The 24,849-nt window shown below is 35.8% G+C and overlaps 1 protein-coding gene across 2 annotated transcripts in view; it reads right to left on the bottom strand.

The window, feature by feature from the left end:
• The window catches only part of THEMIS (thymocyte selection associated), a 190,451-nt gene that overhangs the window by 126,165 nt on the left and 39,437 nt on the right, over positions 1-24,849 (bottom strand). Inside the window, exon 3 of one of the 2 annotated variants that reach the window (XM_043457406.1) lies at positions 5,414-5,872. The exons of the other annotated variant lie outside the window; for it this stretch is intronic. Coding sequence (XP_043313341.1) covers positions 5,414-5,872 — 459 coding nt within the window. The remainder of the gene's footprint in view (positions 1-5,413; positions 5,873-24,849) is intronic. 2 annotated transcript variants of the gene reach the window in all.

Below are 24,849 nucleotides of genomic sequence, written 5' to 3' on the forward strand. Positions count from 1 at the left end.
AACTTTGTGTTTTTTACCACTATTTAATATTTCTGACTTTGATAAAAATGGAATTTTTTTAAATTAATGAGAGAAAGAGTCTCAGAATACTAAAAGATTGATGCAATTTTTTCTTCATCTGTCATCTATTATACAATATTCAGATACTTCATTTCTGATAACACCATTTTGTTTGTATGATTTCAGCCCTCTGTTCATAAATGAACTAATATATCATATATTTAAGTGGAAACCTTTCCCCAAATTTTGAAAGGCACTGTTTTTCTCCTAAAGCAAAATGCAACTTTCCAACTTGTAAAATTTCCATTAGTAAAGAAACAACTATCAATCGATACATCAAAACATAACTTCATTAAAAAGTTTTAATGATCAAGATTTCTAGTTTTTTGAAGCAATTTTAAATGGCTGCCTCCATTTTTCACTTGCAAATATTATTCATTCCATCTGTTATACTAGTATGAATTTTATCTTCCCGTTAAAGGCACAAACTGATTTTGCTATGTGGTTAGAAACCTGTGGTTAGAGGTCTTTGGTGGTTATTTATACCTCTTTCCAAAGAGATTTAGCTTTTTAAAAAATCATTAAATGTATGGTAAGAGTTAGAGAGGTTTGCCCTATGATGGAAATACAACCAAGAATTTCCAGAAACAAATATTTCATTTAAACACTTTCAGCTACTTCTTTTTTTAGTGAAGTCTAAATTTTCTCATTAATAATGTTAAAAACTAGCACTAGGAGTAGACTATCTTACATTTCTTCTTTTCTCTATTTACTTGCTATGTTCTCTTTTCAACAAACAATAATTTCATAGCTTCCTATAGTTCTCAATATTTTTCATCTTCCTTTTTGCTCTAAGGTTTCTCTAAAGTTCCCTGTTCCTAACTCATATCTATTCTTTTTCTTGTCACTTCAGAAGAGCAGGATTCAAGAGGAGTTTGAACTATGCCGGACACTCAAAGCCATTGAAAGACAGCTTAGCAGACCATGTGCCCGTGACTTCAAGGCAAGTTTAACTCTTCAGTATAAAAAAAGAATAATGTAACACAAGACCACAGTTGATTAAAAAGCAGTCTAAAGAATTATGTATAAAAAGAAACAGAATTACAGATGTAGAAAACAAACTTACTAAGGGGTAAGATGGAGGAGGGATAAATTGGAAGATCAAGATTGACATACACACCCAACTAGACATAAAATAGAAAGCTAATCAGGTCCTGCCGGGTGTACAAGGACCTCTACTCAATCCTCTGCGATAGGAAACAGTCTCAAAGAGAGTGGATGTATGTATAACTGATTCACTTTGCTTTATACCTGAAACTAACACAACATTATAAATCAACTGTACTCGAATAAAATTTTAAAAAGTATATTGAAAATAAAATTTAAAAGTCTACATTTTATCTTTAGAAGAAAAATGCCTATAATAACAATTTTTAAAATTGGACTTTTTTGTGTTGAACACCCAGCATCCATTTTCAGGAAATATGCAGCAGTCAGTATACAGGTAAAGCAGTCTCATACAGAATCCTGAAATTTCTGTACAATAAGAGCTAATGCTTAAAATAATCCCTAAAAATCAAAGATCCAAAATAATTAAAATCAAAATCCAATTTTAATATTACTAAATAATAGAAATTTATTAAAACCTTTTGGGAAGGATTTTATTTCACCCAAAGGCAATTTCTTCTGGGACCTTAGTTATTAGCATGAAATCAAATTTAAGTCTGTCTAAACAATTCAGTCAATATCCCTTGCTCTTTGTCAATGTTAATATTTACTAAACAGCACCACTATTCAGCCACCAAATCAAGCCAGAAGCTTGGCAGTGAGGTTGACTTCTTTCCACTCCCAACAGACCTTGAGCTCTGGCTGAATGTACTTCTGAAATACCCATTAAGAACAGCTGTCCCTCTCAGGTTACCACTATATTAACTTTTCAGTACTCTGCCATAGAACAAGCAGCCTCACTACACTTCTATCTTGTTTATCCAGCTGGAAGATCTCTCTTAATTTGCCCTTTGGACACATTTAATCCCTATTTAATCCCTTACTTAACTCATATATTTCAAGACCCACCATGCCTGATTCTAGTCCTCCATTGCACACTTTGATGGCTGTCTCAACTCGCCTTCTCTTTTTTCTCATGTCAGCTACACTAGAACCACAATCTCTTGCTTATCTCCTTTCCTGTAAGCTACATCTGCTTCCTCCAACGTTGTCCTCTCTTTCTTGACCTGCCCATCTCCTACTCAGCCTTCAGATCTCAGTTTACATGTCATTTTCTCAGTGAAGGCTTTTGTGATACCTAACATAAATGCATTAAATATTGTAGCTATCTTGTTCATATATTTAGGTTCTGGGTTCACCTTCATTTGCATCTGCATTATAGGAGCTGCCAATGGTTTTAGAAAAACCGATTTTAAAATGAAAAAATGCAACCCATTATTTATGAAAATTGAGGAAAATCCAGTTACCAATTTTGATTGTACATTTTGTGAAAGCTGCCAGAACACTAATGTAATGTCTAAAGTTTATTGTGACTTCAATTTTTTGTCATATTAACCAGTTATTGACAAGAGTTAGAATCTAGGACTTCTGACTGAAAATACAGAACTCTTGGCTCCATACTTGCCCTGCTTATGTGCCATAATCTTAAAAAGTCAAGGTGTTAATTTCTTTAGGATTACAAGGCTCTATCCAGCTATTCCTATTTTAAAATGCAAAAATCTCATGATTATGCCATTTGCAGCAACATGAATGGACCTAGAGACTGTCACATTGAGTGAAGTAAGTCAGAGAGGGAGAAGTGTTTATGACATCCCTTATATGAAGCATCTAAAAACAAATGACACAAATGAACTTATTTACAAAATGGACTCACAGACTTAGTGAAGGAGAACTTACAGTTGCCAGGGGGAAAGGATCAGGGTAAGGGATAGACAGGGAGTTTGGGCTAAACGTGTATACACTGCTATTTTTAAAATGGATAACCAACGAGGACCTATTGTATAGCACAAGGAACTCTGCTCAATGTTAAGTGGCAATCCAGAGGCAGAGGAGTTTGGAGAACACACACACACACACATAGTTGAGACCCTTTGCTGTCAATCTGAAACTACCACAACACTGTTAATCAGCTATGCTCCAACACAAAATAAAAAGTTTAAAAATAGACAATTTTAAAAATCTTATGAAGATTACATATTGAAATACATTCACATGGGAGAGGGAAAGGGGAGTGGCAGGATAGGATAAGGGATTAAGATATACAAACTACTATATATAAAGTAGATAAGCAACAAAGATATATTGTACAGCACAGGGAAATACAGCCTCAATTTTTTAATAACTCTAAAGATGGTATAATCTATAAAATACTGAATCACTATGCTGTCTACCTAAAGCTAACATTATCAAACATATTTCAATAACTTTTAACTCACACTTTTGTATGAATTAATTTGTCACATTGTTTTCCCTTAAGTCAGAGGAACTCTCAGCTGATAGGAAGATTTATGACCAGTAATGGATGGCTAAAAAAAAGAAAAAAGGCTCTCAAAAAACAACAGTAAGGGACACATTAAGATAACTTTGCATCCTTATCACTTTTGAACACCTCCATACAAGAAAGCTATGTAAAATCCTAAAAGATGATGCTGCTAAAGTGCTGCACTCAATATGCCAGCAAATTTGGAAGACTCAGCAGTGGCCACAGAACTAGAAGAGGTCAGTTTTCATTTCAATCCCAAAGAAAGGCAATGTCAAAGAATGTTCAAACTACCATACAGTTGCACTTATTTCACATGCTAGCAAGGTAATGCTCAAAATCCTTCAAGTTGGGCTTCAACAGTATGTGAACCAAGAACTTCCAGATGTGTAAGGTGGATTTAGAAAAGGCAGAGGAACCAGAAACCAAATTGCCAACATCCACTGGATCATAGAAAAAGCAAGGGAATTCCAAAAAATTATCTACTTCTGCTTCATTGACTATGGTAAAGCCTTTGACTGTGTGGATCACAAATGGAAAATTCTTAAAGAGATGAGGATGCCAGACCACCTTACCTGTCTCCTGTGAAACCTACATGCAGACAAGAAGCAACAGTTAGAACTGCTCATGGAATAATGGACTGGTTCAAAATTGGGAAAAGAGTACTTCAAGGCTGTATATTGTCACCCTGCTTTTTAAAATTATATGCAGAGTACATAATGCAAAATGCCAAGCTGTATGAATCACAAGCTGGAATCAAGATTTCCAGGAGAAATATCAACAACCTCAGATGTCCATAGGATACCACTCTAAAGGCAGAAAATGAAGAAGAACTAAAGAGCCTCTTGATGAGGGTGAAAGGGGAAAGTGAAAAAGCTGGCTTAAAACTCAACATTCAAAAAACTAAGATCATGGCATCCAATCCCATCACTTCATGGCACATGAATTGGGAAAAGTGTAAACAGTGACAGATTTTATTTTCTTGGGCTCCAAAATCACTGTGGACAGTGACTGCAGACATGCAATTAAAAGATGCTTGCTCCTTGGAAGGAAAGCTATGACAAACCTAGACAGCATATTAAAAAGCAGAGACATAATTTTGCCAACAAAGGTTCATACAGTCAACACTATGGTTTTTCCATTAGTCATGTATGGATGTGAGAGTTGGACCATAAAGAAAGCTGAGTGCCAAAGAATAGGTGCTTTTGAACTATGGTGTTGGAGAAGACTCTTGAGGGTCCCTTGGACAGCCAGGAGATCAAAGCAGTCAATCTTAAAGGAAATCAACCCTAAATATTCATTAGAAGGACTGGTGCTGAAGCTCCAATACTTTAGTCACTGATGTGAAGAGTCGACTCATTGGAAAAGACCCTGATGCTGGGAAAGATTGAGGGTAGGAGGAGAAGGGGGCAACAGAGAATGTGATGGTTGGAAGGCGTCACTGACTCCATGGACATGAGTTTGGGCAAACTCTGGGAGATATTGAGGGACAGGGAAGCCTGGTGTGCTGCAGTTCATGGGCTCACAAAGAGTCAGACACAACTTAGCGACTGAACAACAACAACAATAATAATATGAGAAAGCTTATTTCTAACCAATTATGCTGTGTTCTAAAATGTAACTCTTTTGACCATGTTTAACTGACAGTGATAAAAATTAAATCAATATTTTAATCTGTCTGTACCTGATAATTACAGCATTTTACATTTGGATAGCACTACACAATTTAAAATATTCATTTAAATACATTATTGAATTTGATTCTTGAAACAAATACATGGCTTGCTTATTTACAGATGAGAATCTTAACTCTCAATGGGCTTAATGGATAAGTAGGGACATAGTTTCATTCTTTAGACTAAAATCTTCCTCTTTCCCAAACCCCACAAACTTGCTCATAAAGCTTCATTCTCAGTAGATACTTACATTTCATCACACCTTGAATTTCATAAACAGGCTTGAGAATCACAGCGCCATAAAAGCCTCTAGGGAATGGGTTTGTTGAGTCCCACTTCGCTGAAAAACCTGTCAGTATCACAGTTCGTGTTCTGTTCTTGGGGATCTTCCATTGGATAATTTCCTTTAGGGTATAAATATGTTCATCTTCACACTCATAGAACTCTCCTTCTTGTGACAAGGGCAAAGTAAATGAGTGCTTTTGATGATTCCTTAGCACACCACAGTTTACCATTATTTCTCCATTGATCTCTTCCACTGAGTTGAGCATGATTCGCTCACCTTGCTTTATGATGAGATTCTCTAGTTTTATATCCTTCTGATGATAGAAGCAAGGATGATTCAGTCTACTTGGTCTAATATGGTTGGCTTTTGTAATCTCTTCCATAGTGAGGTATGGAGTTGTATCAGCCACAATCTTAAAAAGACCTGAGAACAGAATTCTGTGAATTAAAAAGAGTTCTTTAACAATGAAAGTTCTCATCAGTAAATCACAGTGAGAGAGTTATAAAGCAAGTAAAACATACCTTTTAAAAGTAAAGTACCTTTTTAAAGATTAGAGATATTTGTTTTAACCCTGAGTTCTTCTAGGGTATATCTTAATGTATTATCTGTAGGCTGGATTGTCAGATCCACACAGGTCACATAGATGGAAACAAGGGGAAAATATCTTGAAATAGAAAAGGCCCACTTCTTGAAAATTAAATCTGCATGAAATACTGGCTATCTCCGAGCTACATGTGTGATCTTGAGCAAGGCACTTAATCTCTCAAGATCACATTTTTAACTTTTAAAATGAAAGGACTAGATTAGATGAGTATTTCCATATATATTCTCTGGAAACACCAAAATTAAAAGCTATTTCAGTAGGCAACTGTTTCATGGTCAAGTTAACAATTACAAAGCTATTACCTGGAACTTGACCATGCTGATGACTGTAACACATCATGAATGAACTTAATGACACTAAATTGTACATTTTAAAGTGGTAAATTTGATGCTATGCATATTTTACCATAACAAAAAGTATCTACCTTTTTCCAAGTAATTTGAAATTTCTCAGAAACTTTAGATGCACTATGACTCATAAGAGAGAAATATAACATTCAGAATTTCCCAAATTTCTTTCATCATAAAACTCTTAGGGACACCTTCATTAATAAATTACTAAACAGTATATCATATATACTAGTTTTCCACATAACTCTCATTGGGAAATGCCAGGTTAAGAAGTTGTTCTGGATTGAAATCTCTTGATTATATATCATTCATTCTTTCTATTGCTTCTCTAATTTTTCATTATTTCAAATCTTTTCTTCCAATACTATTAGGACAGTCAAGTAACACAGCTTTTTATGTTTGCATGTTTAAATTTAATTCTTTTCTTTCAATTATTTTGCATTTATTTCATAGGCACATCTGTTTTGTAACACTAACAGAAATTTATTTATGTAATAAATTTCATTAAATTCCAAAGAAAGTAAGGACAAAGGAAAAATTAGGTAACTGCTTGCTTAAGTCCAAAGTAAATTAAGAAAATATTACATAATAACATCCACTTAGAAGCAGAATCTAAAGAACCCTAGAGGAATGATATAGCTTGGAAAAGTTATTTATTCACTTAGCCAAAAATACAGTCTAATTAAATTTCTCTATCAAATTATTATTAACCAAATTAAGATGGCTTTTACATGTATTTTGGGTTATGGTACAAAGATTTATGTTACTATTTTACTCAAACAAAAAAAATTACAGGATTTTGATTATTTTTAAATATAAATGTTCTGAAAAAGTACGTGATGCAATCCTGACTAAGACTGAGGAAGACAGCATGTGCAATCTGTCCTGGAAACTTTTATAAATCAAACAGTGTTCATCCCCTGCATAGTGTGCTTGAAGACAGTAAGGGAAAAAAACACTTACTTTGAAGGAGCTTCTTATTTTGTTATGTCTTGCATCAGGGAAAATCCAATAAAACAGTACTCTTAAATTCCCCACAGTAACTGAATTTATGTGTGTGTGTGTGTGTGTGTGTGTGTGTGTGTGCACCCGTGTGCAAGTATATGCACAGGTTTAGTCTCATTTGTCTCCATGGGAAGATTTATTTCTAAGAGTCTCCTGGCATTATAAGGGTATAAAAAATTTAGCTGTTTTCCTGAAATAAGTTTAAATAATAGCTACCTAGAATCTCATAAGCGTAGAGAAACATAGCTTTATTTCTATCCTAGCTATATTGATGACATAAGTCACAGAAGAATTAATTCAGCATCTTCTTTCCTGGGGAACTGGGTTCACCTAAGGTAATAACAGACCCAAAATGTTATGAAGTAGAAAAGCCTGAAACCCTATGGGCCACTATTATTTCAAGTTAATCACACATTTCAGAGCTGTCTTGTTGGATGTCTCTATTGCAAGAAAAATCTAAGAAATCTGTGTGTTTTCCCTCAGAAGATGATTAGGGACACAGTTTAGCATACTAAGTGGCAGAGTACAGTAAAAATATTTATTAACTTGTTTCTTTATATATCATTGCAGCCAGTCCAAAGAGCCTGTCCTTATAAACAGCCACTCAATGCCATATAAACTAGTTTCAAGCATATAGAAATATATATCTATACACATACATATGAAAGTGAAAGTGAAAGTCACTCAGTCATGTGAGACTCTTTGCGATCCCATGGACTATATAGGCCACGGGATTCTCCAGGCCAGAATACTGGAGTGAATAGCCTTTCCCCTCTCCAGGGCATCGTCCCAACCCAGGGATTGAACCCAGGTCTCCCACATTGAAGGCAGATTCTTTACCAGCTGAGCCACAAAGGAAGCTCAAGAATACTGGAGTGGGTAGACTATCCCTTCTCCAGTGGGTCTTTCCGGCCCAGGAATTGAACCGGGGTCCTCCTGCATTGCAGGTGGATTCTTTACCAACTGAACTATGAGGAAAGCCCTACACATACATATATATATATGAATTATATCATACTGTAGCTATAATTTCATAATAAACTAAAGCAATATAGTTTTATAGTCCAGAAAATATAATCTATTCGTTTTTCAAAACACAAAACAAAACATATTTCAGGAGCTATGTGATAATTAGAGTGATAATAAAAGAAGCCAATATATAATCTTAACAATTTAAGTTAAAAAGCAGCAAGAAAATAGATTTCTATTCCAAATTTGATTACCACCTGTTGAAATGGATGAGCTTCCCAGGAGGCACTACTGGTAAAGAACTCATCTGCCAATGCAGGAGATGCAAGAGACATGAGTTCAATCCCTGGTGTGGGAAGATCCTTCGGAGGAGAGGAAAGCCATCCACCGGAGAATCCCCATGGACAGAGGAGCCTGGTGGGCTACAGTCCATAGGGTTGCAAAGAGTTTTACACTACTGAATCAACTTAGCACACATGCAAAAAGCATACTACTCTTATTTTTACTTAGGAGAAATTGCTCAGATGGAGTGTGTCTCTTGAGAAACAAAAATTATAAGGAAATGTAATCAGCTGATCTGTTGAAAATTAACCAATAAGTAAATTTAGTCTTTGAGATCTTAATCCTGGCTTTGGGGAAGTTTATATTTCTATCTAACTATTGATGATCTACAATCATTATTATGTAATAGTAACAACTGAAATCTGCTTAAAAACAATCAAAAAATGGGCCAAAGAACTAAACAGACATTTCTCCAAAGAAGACATACAGATGGCTAACAAACACATGAAAAGATGCTCAACATCACTCATTATTAGAGAAATGCAAATCAAAACCACAATGAGGTACCATTACACGCCAGTCAGGATGGCTGCTATCCAAAAGTCTACAAGCAATAAATGCTGGAGAGGGTGTGGAGAAAAGGGAACCCTCTTACACTGTTGGTGGGAATGCAAACTAGTACAGCCGCTATGGAAAACAGTGTGGAGATTTCTTAAAAAACTGGAAATAGAACTGCCATATGACCCAGCAATCCCACTTCTGGGCATACACACTGAGGAAACCAGATCTGAAAGAGACACGTGCACCCCAATGTTCATCGCAGCACTGTTTATAATAGCCAGGACATGGAAGCACCTAGATGCCCATCAGCAGATGAATGGATAAGGAAGCTGTGGTACATATACACCATGGAATATTACTCAGCCATTAAAAAGAATTCATTTGAATCAGTTCTAATGAGATGGATGAAACTGGAGCCCCTTATGCAGAGTGAAGTAAGCCAGAAAGATAAAGAACATTACAGCATACTAACACATATATATGGAATTTAGAAAATGGTAACGATAACCCTATATGCAAAACAGAAAAAGAGACACAGAAAACAGAACAGACTTTGAACTCTGTGGGAGAAGTGAGGTTTCAAAAGAACAGCATGTATACTATCTATGGTGAAACAGATCACCAGCCCAGGTGGGATGCATGAGACAAGTGCTCGGGCCTGGTGCACTGGGAAGACCCGGAGGAATCGGGTGGAAAGGGAGGTGGGAGGGGGGATCGGGATGGGGAATACGTGTAAATCTATGGCTGATTCATATCAATGTATGACAAAACCCACTGAAATGTTGTGAAGTAATTAGCCTCCAACTAATAAAAAAAAAAAAGTAACAAATTTGAATAATTTTTTCATATGCATCATTTATAATCTTTTAAGAACAGTAAAACAAATATTACCAAGGAATATAAAAAGTCATGATTTTCATAGCCATGGCTGTAGAATCTCAACTCATACCTTTGAAATCCAAATGTCATAATCTTACCTATACACCAGGCTACCTCCCTTTTGCACAAAGGACTTACAAGGACACTGTCTATGAAAACATATTTATTCCAGTTCACAAAAATATGTATGTGGTCTTACAAGTAGACCCTTGCTTTTCATTGATCAGCCTTCCCAGACCCTCAAATATGAAAAGAGCTAAAATAAATTCCTGGTTCACTCTGCAGAATTTACACTCATCAGACTTTTTTCTACTTTTCCTTTACCTCATTAATTCTCACACAAATAGGGAGACATTTTTTAAAAAACAAAATTTCCAACTGTATATTACAATACTATTTATATTCCAACTGTGTATTCACATAAGATCACTGTGAAGAGTTCCCAATCTTTTTTCCTCGTCTAATTTCTAGCTCAGATATGCAGATGACACCACCCTTAACCAGAAAGTGAAGAAGAATTAAAGACCCTCTTGATGAAAGTGAAAGAGGAGAGTGAAAAAGTTGGCTTAAAGCTCAACATTCAGAAAACCAGAATCATGGCATCTGGTCCCATCATTTCATGGAAAATAGATGAGGAAACAGTGGAAACAGTGGCTGACTTTATTTTGGGGGGCTCGAAAATCACTGCAGATAGTGACTGCAGCCATGAAATTAAAAGACACTTACTCCTCGGAAGAAAAGTTATGACCAACCTAGACAGCATATTAAAAAGCAGAGACGTTACTTTGCCAACAAAGGTCTGTCTAGTCAAGGCTATGGTTTTTCCAATAATCATGCATGTATGTGAGAGTTGGACTATAAAGAAAGCTGAGCACTGAAGAATTGATGCTTTCGAACTGTGGTGTTGGAGAAGACTCTTAAGAGTCCCTTGGACTGCAAGGAGATCCAACCAGTCCATCCTAAAGGAAATCAATCCTGAATATTTATTGGAAGAACTGATATTGAAGCTGAAACTCCAATACTTTGGCTACCTGATGCAAAGAACTGACTCTTTTGAAAAGACCCTGATACTGAGAAAGATTGAAGGTGGGAGGAGAAGGGGAGACAGAGGATGAGATGGTTGGATGGCATCACTGACTCAATGGATGTGAGTTTGAGTAAACTCCACCACGGAGTTGGTGATGGACAGGGAGGCCTGGGGTGCTACAGTCCATGGGGTTGCAATGAGTTGGACATGACTGAGCAAACTGAACTGAACTGAACTGAACTGAATCTCTAACTTGCTTTCACAGTTCCAACCAAACATATCCCTCCAACTCTTAGAAAACGAATCCTAGAGTGAACTTTACAAACTAATTCTCATTTTCCTCTCATACCTTCAAAATTAGGATATTAAAAGATTAGCAACTTAGAATGTGCTGGACATTTACCTGCATGATAGAATTCAGTTTTCTGAATAACAATATGAGGTAGCTAGAAATAAAAAACAAACACTTCACAAATAAGCACAAGAAAGTCTGAAGAGATACCATAAATACTCTATCGTCTCACAGCACATAAAATACATAGTAGGATTTTGTGTCTCCAAAGCTCAAGGGCTTAATCACAAGGCTAGACATTTAAACCTTTCATTATTATTTGGAGCCATAAATTGTTTTTCTAGCTTTTCACTCTCCTTCTGGGTGCAGAAATTCTTAGAACTTCTTAGAACAAGCAAGATGAGAAAGTGAACTTCACTGATATTTACGACATCATTTGGCACTGGTCTCATCTCTTCATATGTCAGGGGGCTACTTGCCTGAAGGTGTAGGATGCGGGAGTCCAGCACAAGCTGAAGGGGTTGACAGTGCTGCCTCTTAGATCATGTACTCTGAGTGAGCTGCAGACCACCTGGCCATGTTAAGTGGGTTTCCAGAATATATTATCACAGTTTTTAAATAAAATAAATTTCACAAAATGGATAAATGACTTCACACACTTCTTGCAAAAAATTGTGTATTGAAAATAAAATTAATATAACACAAACAAGGAGCAAAAAATGACAAAGCTGACATTTCTACTCTCACTCAAGGTTTTCTTTAGCCATATTATGAAATAAAACAATGACACTAATAAAATATGAAAGGTGGCTGAAACTTCTTTAATACTTTTAAAGTTGTCGAAATGTATATTTATATCCATTATCATCATAAAGAAATTAGCCTTTGAGATATAGGTTAACAATACAGAAAATATACATGCAAGCACATAATTTTAAATAAATACATATATATTTGAAATACTGCTCAAAAATTTCCAATGGACTGATCTATGTGGAGAAGAACATTTAGAGAGAAATCAAAGTGTTTTTCATACAAAGACAAACATGATGTACTTTTTGTCTTGTGTCTTGTCTCTCTGCCAGTAAAGCAAACTGTATTTCACTGATTTTTGTGAGGGTATGCCTCTGCCTCTTAAAATGGCACTTTGTCTTGCAATCAAATTCTTAAGAATCCCTGTTATTTTATACTTGCTTATGTAAGTTTTTTATTCTGCATTTTTGTATTATTTTGTTATATTCCCAAGGTAATTCTTAGGTCAGCATATCCTACAAAAACTAACTTCTTCAAGACTACCACAAATCTGGTATTTTGACTAGAAATTTTAGCTCAATTATCTCTACTTGATTTTGGATTTAATGAGATGTATGAAATACCCTATCAAAGCAAAAAACCCCACAAAATTCTTGGGCAAAGTAATGAAATGTAATAATAACAACATCCAAGCTGTAAAAAACTTTTTCAGATTTCTCAGAGTCAATTATAGGATTACTGAAAATCATCAACTAATAAATGATTCTAACAATCTTTATTTTTTCTCATTTATTTTTATTAGTTGGAGGCTAATTACTTTACAATATTGTAGTGATTTTTGTCATACATTGACATGAATCAGCCATGGATTTACATGTATTCCCCATCCCGATCCCCCCTCCCACCTCCCTCTCTACCCGATCCCTCTGGGTCTTCCCAGTGCACCAGGCCCGAGCACTTGTCTCAGGCATCCAACCTGGGGTGGTGATCTGTTTCACCCTTATAATATACATGTTTCAATGCTGTTCTCTCAAAACATCCCACCCTCGCCTTCTCCCACAGAATCCAAAAGTCTATTAGAAAGATGGTAACGATAACCCTATATGCAAAACAGAAAAAGAGACACAGATGTACAGATTCTAACAATCTTGATAGAAGTCCCTAAGAGTAGCAACAAGGAATGCAAGGAAAGTCAAAGGTCATAAAGAAAATTTTGCATAGTAATTTAATGGGGTATTTAGAGGGAAGAAGACATATATAAGCTGGTGACCAAGTCTGTTAAATGTTAGATGCTAAGTGAGGATGTAGAATTCCTATGTTTGAATGTCTTTACACATATAATGAAATGAGAATTATCTATAATAGCTATTAATGGTTTTTAATAGTTCTTTTACTTGGGGTAAAAAATAATGTCATAAACTTTTGATTCATTTTTATCTCAGTGGTTCAAACACAGCATGAAAAAACTCTTATTTTCCCACTATGTCCTTAAAAGGTTGGACTATGCATATCTAACACATTTGAGATATTTAGCAAATAATTCATGTGAATAATGTTAGATTTTAAAATCAAATGATATAATTTTATATCTATGCCTAAAACTCTGTTATAATCATGGCTTTATTAATAAAAGTACCATATATCCTTGTTCATGTCAAAACTTTCTCTCTACTAAGCAGTGAGAATGAGTAATAGACCTAGGATGAAGTGAGAAGATGTGAGAAACTTTTCTTTTCATGAATCTTGACAAGAGCACAGTTCTCTGGACTCTGGCAGTTCTGCAGAGAACTGCCCCTTTTATTATAGATTACACATAGAGGCATCAGGACTGGAAAGAACCCCCATAGACAATTAGTCCCCTCAAATCTCTCATAAGGCTTTATTAGGAGGATAGTCGAAATATTACAGATTTACTATTTCTGGACCTTGGTGACTTCAGGCACTAGAATTTTCAGGGCCAGCAACATAGTACTATTCCAACAGTAAAGTAAAGTAGTCAGAGTAGGAATTTTTGCTTCAAACAGACGGAGTTTAATTTTGACCTCAGTCCTTCCCCCACTGTGTAAAGTTGAGAACTTAAATTCTCAGAGTTATAATTTCCTTTTCTGTAAAATGGAGAATATTGTATCATCCTCCCCATAAAATCATTCTGATGATTAAGTGAGAATACATGTAACATACTTAGATAGCATTTAACACATAGCAAGCACCAAAAAAGGAAAATACAAAAAAAAAAAAATAGCTATTCTTTCACCGCATTTTCTTTCACTCTGGAATTCTAAGCCATTGTAGGATGGTTATAACATCAGAGGGACGAACACTTATAGGGCCAAAGAGTACACACTAGATATTCCAGTTTGGATCAAATTAGATGAGACAAAATATGTAGAATCCACGATTCAGTAGTATGTGACACAGACTGAGCAAAAATAATTCCCAGCAACCATTATAGATTATGCCAGAGTGTTTGATTATGGAAAAGAGCCTCAGGTGACTTCTTTAGCTGGACTGCCTTTGGGGAAATATTTCCAGGTGGCTTTGAGGAGTCTGTCTGACTCCGTGCTTCGATAAATTTGCTTAGAATTTAACCATCATAATATTATGCTCATAATAAGCTGATTATAGGGAGATGTAAGCACATTTTAAATGTAAATATTGTGCTGGTTGTAGCTATTCATAAGGTATACATTATACACAGTTGCTGAAGTTCCCTTAAACAAAAGAAGCAGCAAAATGCCAAGGCATTTTTGAAAATGTGTTTTATTCATGGCTCTGAAGGGTAGTTGAAGCCAATTGAGGGAGGAGTATACCCTTCCTCTATTTTAATGATCTTAATTTTGCTAATGGGAAGAGTTTGGGAGCCATGTGGTGCTAATTGTGTTGTTCAGTATTGATGTTGCTTGCAAATTAAATGTACCTAAGTAGCCACCTGTTTATGCTTATGATTATGTAAAGCCCCATATGTTTCCCTCTCTACACATGGGAGGTAAATATTGAAAAAATTATTCTGGTGTGAAGGGTGAAAACAGCAGCAATTCTTCTATAACTGTCAACATATGCTGTGGTGTTTCCTTTAATGCTGTGCTTTGTCTGACATATTTGCTGATTTTTACCATGCAGTGTTCAAAAAAATCTGCTATCCATGGTTATACAAAACAATTAAAAATCAGTTTACATTAAATTCAAATTAGGAAGAGATATAGTTTTCCAATGTAACCATAAGTTCTAAATAGATTTCAGAGCTTATGATTTAAATAGACTTGATTTGCACAATAAAGAAAACCAAACTTTTTTCCTAAATTCACCGGCATGTATAAAGCAATATTTTCTTCCTAAGCACATCCTTTTGATCCCATATTAGTAGGCAACCAAAAAACTGACTCGAATAACATAAATTTGAAAATTCTACCTGAAATCGGCACTGGCTCTTCAGTTGGGAATCCCACCATAATTCCCACTGGATTGATTCTGAAAAATTTTCCTGAACCTCATACAAAAGATCTGACCTGGTACCTGGTCAGCAAGAGCTCATGAGCAGTTTTGGGGATGAGCCTCGTTAGAGCACTGGGTTATCTGGCAAGGTTTAATACCTTTGGAACTAGTTCAGACTGTTCAGAGTTTGGCCCTGACAGTAACTTGCTGAAGAGATCAGAGAGACTGGATTTGCTGTTGATGATCACTTTAGATAGTGCAGATAAACAAACTGGAGTTCCATATGGTTTATATCTGATTGACAGGGATTTAAATGTCGATTGTCTAGCATCCTAGACATGACTGTCTCTATCTTCCCAATAAAGTACTGCAAAAAGGCACAGAGTATGTTAGAAAAAAGATGTAAATTAACCTCATCATCAAAAGCTAAGTGTAACAGACCAACTCCCCTACTTCAAAAAAGCAGTCAGACTGGGCCTCTTATTAGTTTCTAGTGGAATGTAATTGGCAGAAGTTTTATTGAATGTGATTTGGCAATAGGCATCAAAACTTTAAAAACATTTTTACTTTTGAAGTCATAATTTTATGTATATGAAATGATCATAATAATCAGAAGTGCAGACAAAACTTTAGCTAGAAGACTGTTCTAATGAAATTGCATAAATGATCATGTTTGGAATGGATTTATTATGGTATAGCCACATAATGGACCATTACATAGAAAATAAAAATCATGTTTTGAAGGATATTTAATGACATTGGCAAGTCCTCATAAATATGTTTATTTTTCATATGAAAACATGTGCCTATACCTGTGTAGGTGTACAATGCACTTGAAAACAATGGAAGGGAATGCACTAAATATTAATGCTAAATAGCTCTAGTGATGAGACTATAGCTCCCTGAATTTTCTTCCATTTTCTACATTTACTTCTTTGCATTTTCTTCCATTTTTTAAATTTTCTACAAGATATATGTGGCATCTGCAAAGTTAGAAGAAATCAATACATTTTATAACTTTAAAAAGTTGTATTCCTTATGTTCCTACAAAAACCCTCATGACATTTATAGCAGCTTTACTTACGGTTGTCAAAACTTAAAAGCATCTAAGATGTCCTTCAATAAGTGAATGGATAAATAAACTATGGTACAACCAGACAATGTAATATTACTCAGTGCTAAAGAGAAATGAGCTATAAAGACATGAAAAGACATAGAGGAACCTCAAATGCATATTACTAAGTGAAAGAAGCCAATCTGAAAAGACTACATAGTCTATTATTTCAACTGTATGATATTTTGGAAAAGGCAAAACTACGGATACAGTGTAATGGTGAAGAATCTGCCTGCCAATGCAGAAGACACAGGAGTAGTGGGTTCAATCTCTGGGTTGGGAAGAGTAGGAAATGGCAGCCCACTCCATTATTCTTGCCTGGGAAATCCCATGGACAGAAGAGCCTGGCAGGTCACAGTCCATGAGGTCACAAAGAGTCGGACACAACTGAGTAGACCCCCACACACACACACAGACACAGACACACACACACCATTCCTTTTTTTAATTTCCATTTGGGCTTCCCAGGTTGTGCAATGGTAAAGAATCCACCTGCCAATGCAGGAGATGCAAAAGATGTGAGTTCAGTCCCTGGGTTGGGAAGATTGCCTGGAGTAGGAAATGGCAACCCACTCCAGTATTCTTGCCTGGAAAATTCCATGGAGAGATGATCCTGGTGGGCCATAGTCCATGGGGTTGCAAAGAGTAGGACATGACTGAGTGACTGAGCAGACAGCACACATAGAAACAGCAAAAAGACCAATGGTTGCCAGAGATTTTGGGGAAGAGAAGATGAAGAGACCAGACACAGAGGATTGTTGGGCAGTGAAAATACTCTAATATGATCCCATAATGGTGAATACATATCATTTGTTTAGGCCCATGGGACACACAGCACCGAGAGTAAAGCACAGTGTAAACCAGAAACCTCAGAGATCATGATGTGTCAAGTCTGATGTGCCCATTGTAACCAGTGCACCGCTCTGGGAGGAGATGTTAAAATCGCGAAGGCTAGGTCTATGCAGAGGTAGGGTGTATATGGGACATCTCTGTACTTCATGTCAAATGTGTTATGAAAACCTAAAATTGCTCTAAAAAATAAAGCCTATTAAAAATCTTTTCATCCAATGGCAGAAACTCTAAATCTCTGATATATAACTAAATATAAATACAGCAATGTTCTTTAGCAATATCCACTTCAAGAAATGAAGGCCTGAGTAGACAATTTGGGTGGACAGTCTGGTTCCTCTCATGAGAGTCCATGCTGGTACTGCTGAGGCAACACCATAAAGAGCTTTGAAGGAATTGTTCATGAAAAAGAAGGAGGTGGTAAGAGCAAAAAGTGATGACATAGATTTTTGGCAGAAGTGCTTACAATATTAATAATATGAGAACTTATAGAAGAGTGCCAGTTGTAAAAGAGTCTATTTTAAAATCATCTTTTTGATAGAATTCCAGTCTAATTCTAAGAGGTACACAGCTGGGCAAAGAGAACATTGTGAGCTAGAACTGCTGGTCTATTTGTCTTTCAGATAATATATATCTTAGTTATTCAAAACCAAAGATGAGGAAAAGAAATCTGATCATGCACTACAGAATAGAAAACACAGGCAAAAAAAAAAATGGAGCTAAAAATTATTGTAAAATTCTGAATTTTTGTGCATTTAGACGACTTCACATTTTCTTGTGTGGTATAAGAAGAATATCCCTTTCCTGACCAGTCTAGGAAAATATTTTGTATAAGAGACAGAGATGAACCTCTTTAGCTTAAGTGAGCACAGAGGGGAAGAAATGCCTTAAGAGAAGTTGACCCAGAAAACCTGGAAGAATGGCCCGTGATTCCTGGAATAGAAAATAATCCAGAAATCGGGGAGCCCTACTTAGGGCTTTTCTGAATCATGTGTCATCATAACATCCAGATGTAAAAATAACAGCAAATTCTGCTCTATAGATTGCTTCTTTCAATGTAAGTCATTTAAAAAATGAAGACAAAATGTTATTCATGTATTATAAAGCTATTAAATATATTTTAAATATTTTCACACAATTTTCCTATCAGGTCCCTTTATAAACTGATATTATAGTAAAAAATTATAGCTACAATCTTAAAATGGCTAAACATAAAAGATTTAATCATTCTAATGGTACATGAAACATAATAAATCACCACTGAATGCAATGTTACATTTTCTATCAATTAAGTATATATTTTCCCAAATAAAACAATGAGAAATTCATTTTGAAAAATGTTCATATATTAGATGTTTTAGCGTCCATGCACAAAGGAGCAAGTTTCATAAATTTTAATCATTTAACCTTAATCAATTTCTTGAAGAAATACTTTTATTATTCATCCAGTTTTGTCACTGATTATTACTACTTTCCTACACTTTTCACATTTATAATTAAAATGATTTTGGAAAGAGTTTTACTGTTAAGTGATATAGATATGTTGGAAGATAATTCTCCATAGCATTTCACAATGTCTTAAAACTGGAGGTAAAAGATTTGCTTCCTGACCAGTATGGAAATAGTAGAGAGTATCTCCCTCCTAAGAGACATTCTAGAATCGTAAAGTCTCCCTCCTCTTTCCCAAGAGATTTTCTTACATTCCAGGTAATAAAGGCAATGTTTTCTTCAAGGGCAAAGAATGGCAGGTTGGTAAGCACCCATTACACTTTGGAGATTTCCTGAACTCACTGTTCCTCCACTGTGCATTAGACATCTACCTGGCTCAGTCCCATCTTCCCCGTGGGAGATGGGACTCAAGGGGAACCACTAACGCATGATGCTCAAGCCATCAGCTGTGCCATGAGAAATTAACTGCAGCATTCATACGGGCTTATTGTTTCATGACTGATCCAATTTATGAAGTGTAGCAAGTCAGCTTGGCAGCTACAAGGCTACTTAAAGATGGCTTGACCTCTTGACAAATGAAATCCATTTATCCACTTATCTGGTAGCAATTAATTTATGTAGGAAGCACTGCCTAAAGTTTGTCTTTAAAGCATGACTCAGGTCCATTAAACATCTGAAAGAAATTTTACAGTTAATAAATTTTCTAACATTCATTTAAAAATTCCTATTTTATGTTATTTAGGAGTAGCATTAATTGAGATTTAACATTACAAAACTTACTGCATATAACAGAAAAGTTAGAAAGAAGGCCACATATCTGGGGGATTTGTCGATCCTCATAATTTTTTGTTTAATTTTTGTTCTTTTTTGTGTTTTCTTAATTTTTTATTTTGTTTGTGGATCCTCATTATAACACTGATGCTGGCTGACAAAAAGACCACCTTACTCTTTTCTATGATTAAGAAAGAAGTGCCCCCGAGCACAGACTCTGGAATGGTTTGGATCTATCCTGCAGCTCTCCAATACAGTACCACAGCTGAAGCTCTGTATTGAGCGTTTGAAATATGGCCACTTGAAATTTGTATGGCCAGACTTGATACGTGCTATAAGTGGAAAATACATGCTGGGTTATAACACATTAAAAATACATGCTTGACGTGAAAGTAATATGAAATATCTCAATAATTTTATACTGATTAGATATTAAAAGAATATTATTTTAGATGAAAGAGAAAGTGTATTAGTCGCTCAGCCATGTCCAACTCTTTGTGACCCCACAGACTGCAGCCTGCCAGGCTCTTCTGTCCATGGAATTCTCCAGGCAAGAATACTGGAGTGGATAGCCATTCCCTTCTCTGGGGCATCTTCCTGACCCAGGGATTGAACCCAAGACTCCTGCATTGCAGGCAGATTCTTTACCATCTGAGCCACCAGGGATGCCCCAATATTTTAGACACGTAGTTTTAAATAAAATATATTTGTAAAATTAATTCACTTTTTTTTTTTTAACTTTTAAGAGTATCTGTGTTTGGTAACCTCCAAGATAGGCCCCAGTGATTCCTTCCCTACATCCTGGTTGTCACTTCTTTGTGCAGTCCCCTCCCAGATCACCAGCATTCGCCTGTGTGATCAAAAAATATAGCAGAAGTGATGGTGTGTCACTGTGGAGATTAGGTTATAGAAGACTATGATTTCCATTTGGGGCTTGCTTAGATCACTCAGGAGAAACCCACGAGTAGAAGAAATGAAGCTTTCTGGGATAGCCACATAAATGTTTGATGAATAAACAAGAATAAGCATATTAAACGTCTATTGGACAGTGCTGGTGTAGATTTAGGGGCTTCCCTAGTGGGTCAGTGATAAACAGTCCGCCTGCAGTGAAGGAGACCCCCTACAATGCAGAAGACACAGGTTCAATTCCTGGGTCAGGACAACCCCCTGGAGAAGGAAAAGGCAACCCACTCCAGTATTCTTGCCTGGGAAATCAGAGGAGCCTGGCGGGCTTCCGCCCATGGGGTCACAAGAGTCAGTTATGACCTAGCAATAAACCACCACCACCAAGGTAGATTTAACATAACCACTTACGTAACTATGTGATCTTGAGCAAGTTACTTGGCCTTTCTGTAACTGTTTTCTCATATGTAAAATGTGAATTCAATTAGTAATCCAGATATACATAAAAGTGTTTAGAGGAGTTTTACATGTATAAGAATTTAGAACAGTGTCTGACACATCATTAGGATTCTCTGAGACTGTGATGTGGGCAGGATAGACTGTAGGGTAGTAGGCAATGTTCCATACCTAAGTTCTACTACCACACTTCCCACACACCTCCACAACAGTATTCCTCCACAATTATAAAATTCATAAAATATGATCTAAAAACTCAAACAGAAAAATGTCTTCAATCTAACCATGTAATTTTATGGTGATTTTACAGATTCAACCACAGCCTTTCTTGAACATATGGTTTAGAGATATTATGTAAGTTTGCTGCTTGGAAATAAACTTTGTCCATCTAAAAAAAAAAAAACACAAAAAACGTATGCTGAAACTTAGGATACTTCTTATGTCTAAAGAGAAAGCATTTATTATACATGCTTAATAACACTATGAAGGAGAAACAAATATTTCCAAGAAGTAATCCAGAAATTTGGAACTTTACTATAACCCAAACATTACATGATTTACTGATCTATGTGGAGAATGCAATCAACTGCCAAATATCAGAATATATTTTTGTTGTATTTGGCAAGAATGGCATGTTTTCTAGCTCATAAAACGACTTAACCAAGTGGGCTGTCTTCTAAAATAACAAATTATGCTTCTAATACAAGATGTTTATTTCCATAAACAATTGAAGTGATTGCTTTTTATTTCTTTCACTATATTGAAGATTTTTTAGGTAACATAATAGATATATCTAGAAACATAATATTAAAATATATGATGCAATCAGCTATGTATATTGCAAGCTTAATTTCCCACTCCCGTTTAGCAAAAAATCAGCTTCCAGTTCATTCCCTTAAAGAGTCCTTGCCAACTGACTACAGAGCTTTTCTTTCTTAATTGTTGCTTGAGCTTTCATTTGCTGGAGTTGCATCTATGCAGCTATATTTACTGATTAAAAGCTGTATATCTTTCTTCAGTAGAGCATCTTTATTTGCAAAGAAAGGGTACCATGCATACTATTGTCAAAGCTATGGTCATCTTCATCAAAACTTTTGGATTATCAACCAGAAATTAAGAATCTACATTTGTATACTTTACTTCAATACAGAAGAGTAGATGATGTCAAAGAGATGGTGGAATAAGGGTCTTTGAAAATTGTTTCCTCCATAAAAGCAATAGAGAAACTGGTTTTTAAAAATCACCAGGATTAATTTTTTCAGAACTCTGGAAATTAACCAAAGAATTACAGCAATCTGGAGAAAATTTATTAATGAAAAAATATTATGAGCTGAATCTTTTTAAGAACAGCAAACTTTGTGGCATTTTAACTTGCTTGTATTCCCACTCGTTCTACCCTCTTCAACTTCATGGTAGCTTGAAAACCAACAGCCTATGATCATAGCAAAGCCAGCAGTTATAAGATGGGGCAGAAGCTGGAGTTCCTTCAAAGCTCATTCTCAAAAAAACTAATTATTTGACATGTCTGGTGACTCTGGGGAAGCTTCTGTTTGTAATGCTGTCTCTATTTGGTCTATTTTGAGTTCATTGAAGGGGGAGAGACTTTTTCTCAGGGCATTTGTCAAAAACAATGAAAGGCAATTATTTAATTTCTGTGGGGTGTAACAGTTGGGGAGGGGGAGGGTTAAACAAAAAGCCTAAAATGAAAAGCTCAGGAATGAGATGTCCATAAGGACACTGAGAAGTTCCAACACATTGCTGGAAATCTAGAGGACCACATAAATGTATGTGACCTTGCACATGCCCAAAACTATGTGCATGCTCAAGAAAGACCTGACAAGTTCATAAACTCTCAATTCTGGTTGACTTTGAAGCTTTATGTGAGCAGGAAATAAAAGCTAAGCAAGAGTTTTCAACTGCTTGGTTGAGTGTTTGAAGGCAAGCTCCAAATGAACACAGAATCTCTTCAAAGACTGGGAAACATCTTGGTTCCAGTTGTTTAAGGAAATCTCTGTTCAGACTTTCATTGCCCACCAAGCAATGACTTCTATAGCGGAGATTTCAATGGCTGTATGTAACAAAGAATGTAAACTTTACAGACTTAATTCAGAAGAATCACTAAATAATCAGCAATAAGAAGCCCTGAGGAGGGAAGAGAATCCAACTTCTAGAGTTGATACATTATATTGTTGAAAATATGCAATATTAGACATTAAATTGCAAGACAGGCAAAAGAACAAGTGTCTGGCTCATAAGCAAGGGAAAAAAATTCAATCAACAGAAACTGTTTCTGAGGAAGCCTAGACACTAGAATTCCTAGAGAAAGAATTCAAACAGCTATGTTAAAAATATTCAAAGAACCGAAAGAAACTGTCTATAGGATGAAAAGGAAGTATGAAATCAAGTCTTAGCAAATAGAGAATATAAGTCAAATTCGAAAGTAGGTAAACTGAGATTATTCATTCTAAGAAAAAAAAAATATGAAGAAAACGAACAGAGCTTCAAAGACCTGCGAGACACCATCAAGCGTATTAATATGTGAAGAATGAACACCTCAGAAGAAAGAGAAAAAAGTGTAGAAATGATATTTGAGGAAATAATGGCAAAAACTTCCAAAATTTGATGAAAAACATTAATCTACACACTTAAGAAGCTCAACATACTCCAGGCAGAATAAACTCAGAGATCCATGGCTAGACACATCGTAAGTAAACTGTTGAAAAGTAAAAACACATAGAGAATTTGAGGTGGGGGGGTAGGAGAAAAGAAAAGATTCATCATGTACAAGGGTATCTCATAAGATTAAAAGCTAATTTCTGCTAGAAACCATGGAGGACAGAAATCACTGGGATGACATACTTAAAGTGCTGAAAGAAAAGGGCTATCAACCAAAAATTTTCTGTCCAGAAAAAAAAAATCCTGTAGAAATAAAGAAACTATTAAGACATTTCCAGATAAACAAACATTGAGAGAATTCATCACTACCAAACCTTCCAAACAAGAAAACACTCAAGGGGGTCCTTTAGGCTAACATGAGAGGATACAAATCAGTGACTCTATCGTATGTGACGAAATAAGAGTTATCAATAAAGGTAATTACGAAAGTAAAAGACATTTAAATGTATGCTTTGCTTTCATTTTTCTCCTAGCTTATTTTTTTTTTAAAACGCTGCATAAAAAAGTTACAGATCTGTGCTGATGGGCACACAATGTATGAAGATGTGATTTTTATAATAATAAAAACCCAATATGCAGAGTACATCATGAGAAACTCTGGGCTGGAAGAAGCACAAGCTGGAATCAAGATTGCCAGGAGAAATATCAATAACCTCAGATACGCAGATGACACTATCCTTATAGCAGAAAGTGAAGAAGAACTAAAGAACCTCTTGATGAAAGTGAAAGAGGAGGGTGAGAAAGTTGTCTTAAAGCTTAACATTCAGAAAACTAAGATCATGGCATCTGGTCCCATCACTTCATGGGAAATAGATGGATAAACAGTGGAAACAGTGGTTGACTTTATTTTGGGGGGCTCCAAAATCACTGTAGATGGTGATTGCAGCCATGAAATTAAATGACTCTTGTTCCTTGCAAGGAAAGTTATGACCAACCTAGACAGCATATTAAAAAGCAGAGACATTGTCCACAAAGGTCCATCTAGTCAAGGCTATGGTTTTTCCAGTGGTCATGTATGGATGTGAGAG

Source organism: Cervus canadensis, chromosome 33, assembly GCF_019320065.1.
Source record: "Cervus canadensis isolate Bull #8, Minnesota chromosome 33, ASM1932006v1, whole genome shotgun sequence".
Lineage (NCBI taxonomy): Eukaryota > Metazoa > Chordata > Mammalia > Artiodactyla > Cervidae > Cervus > Cervus canadensis.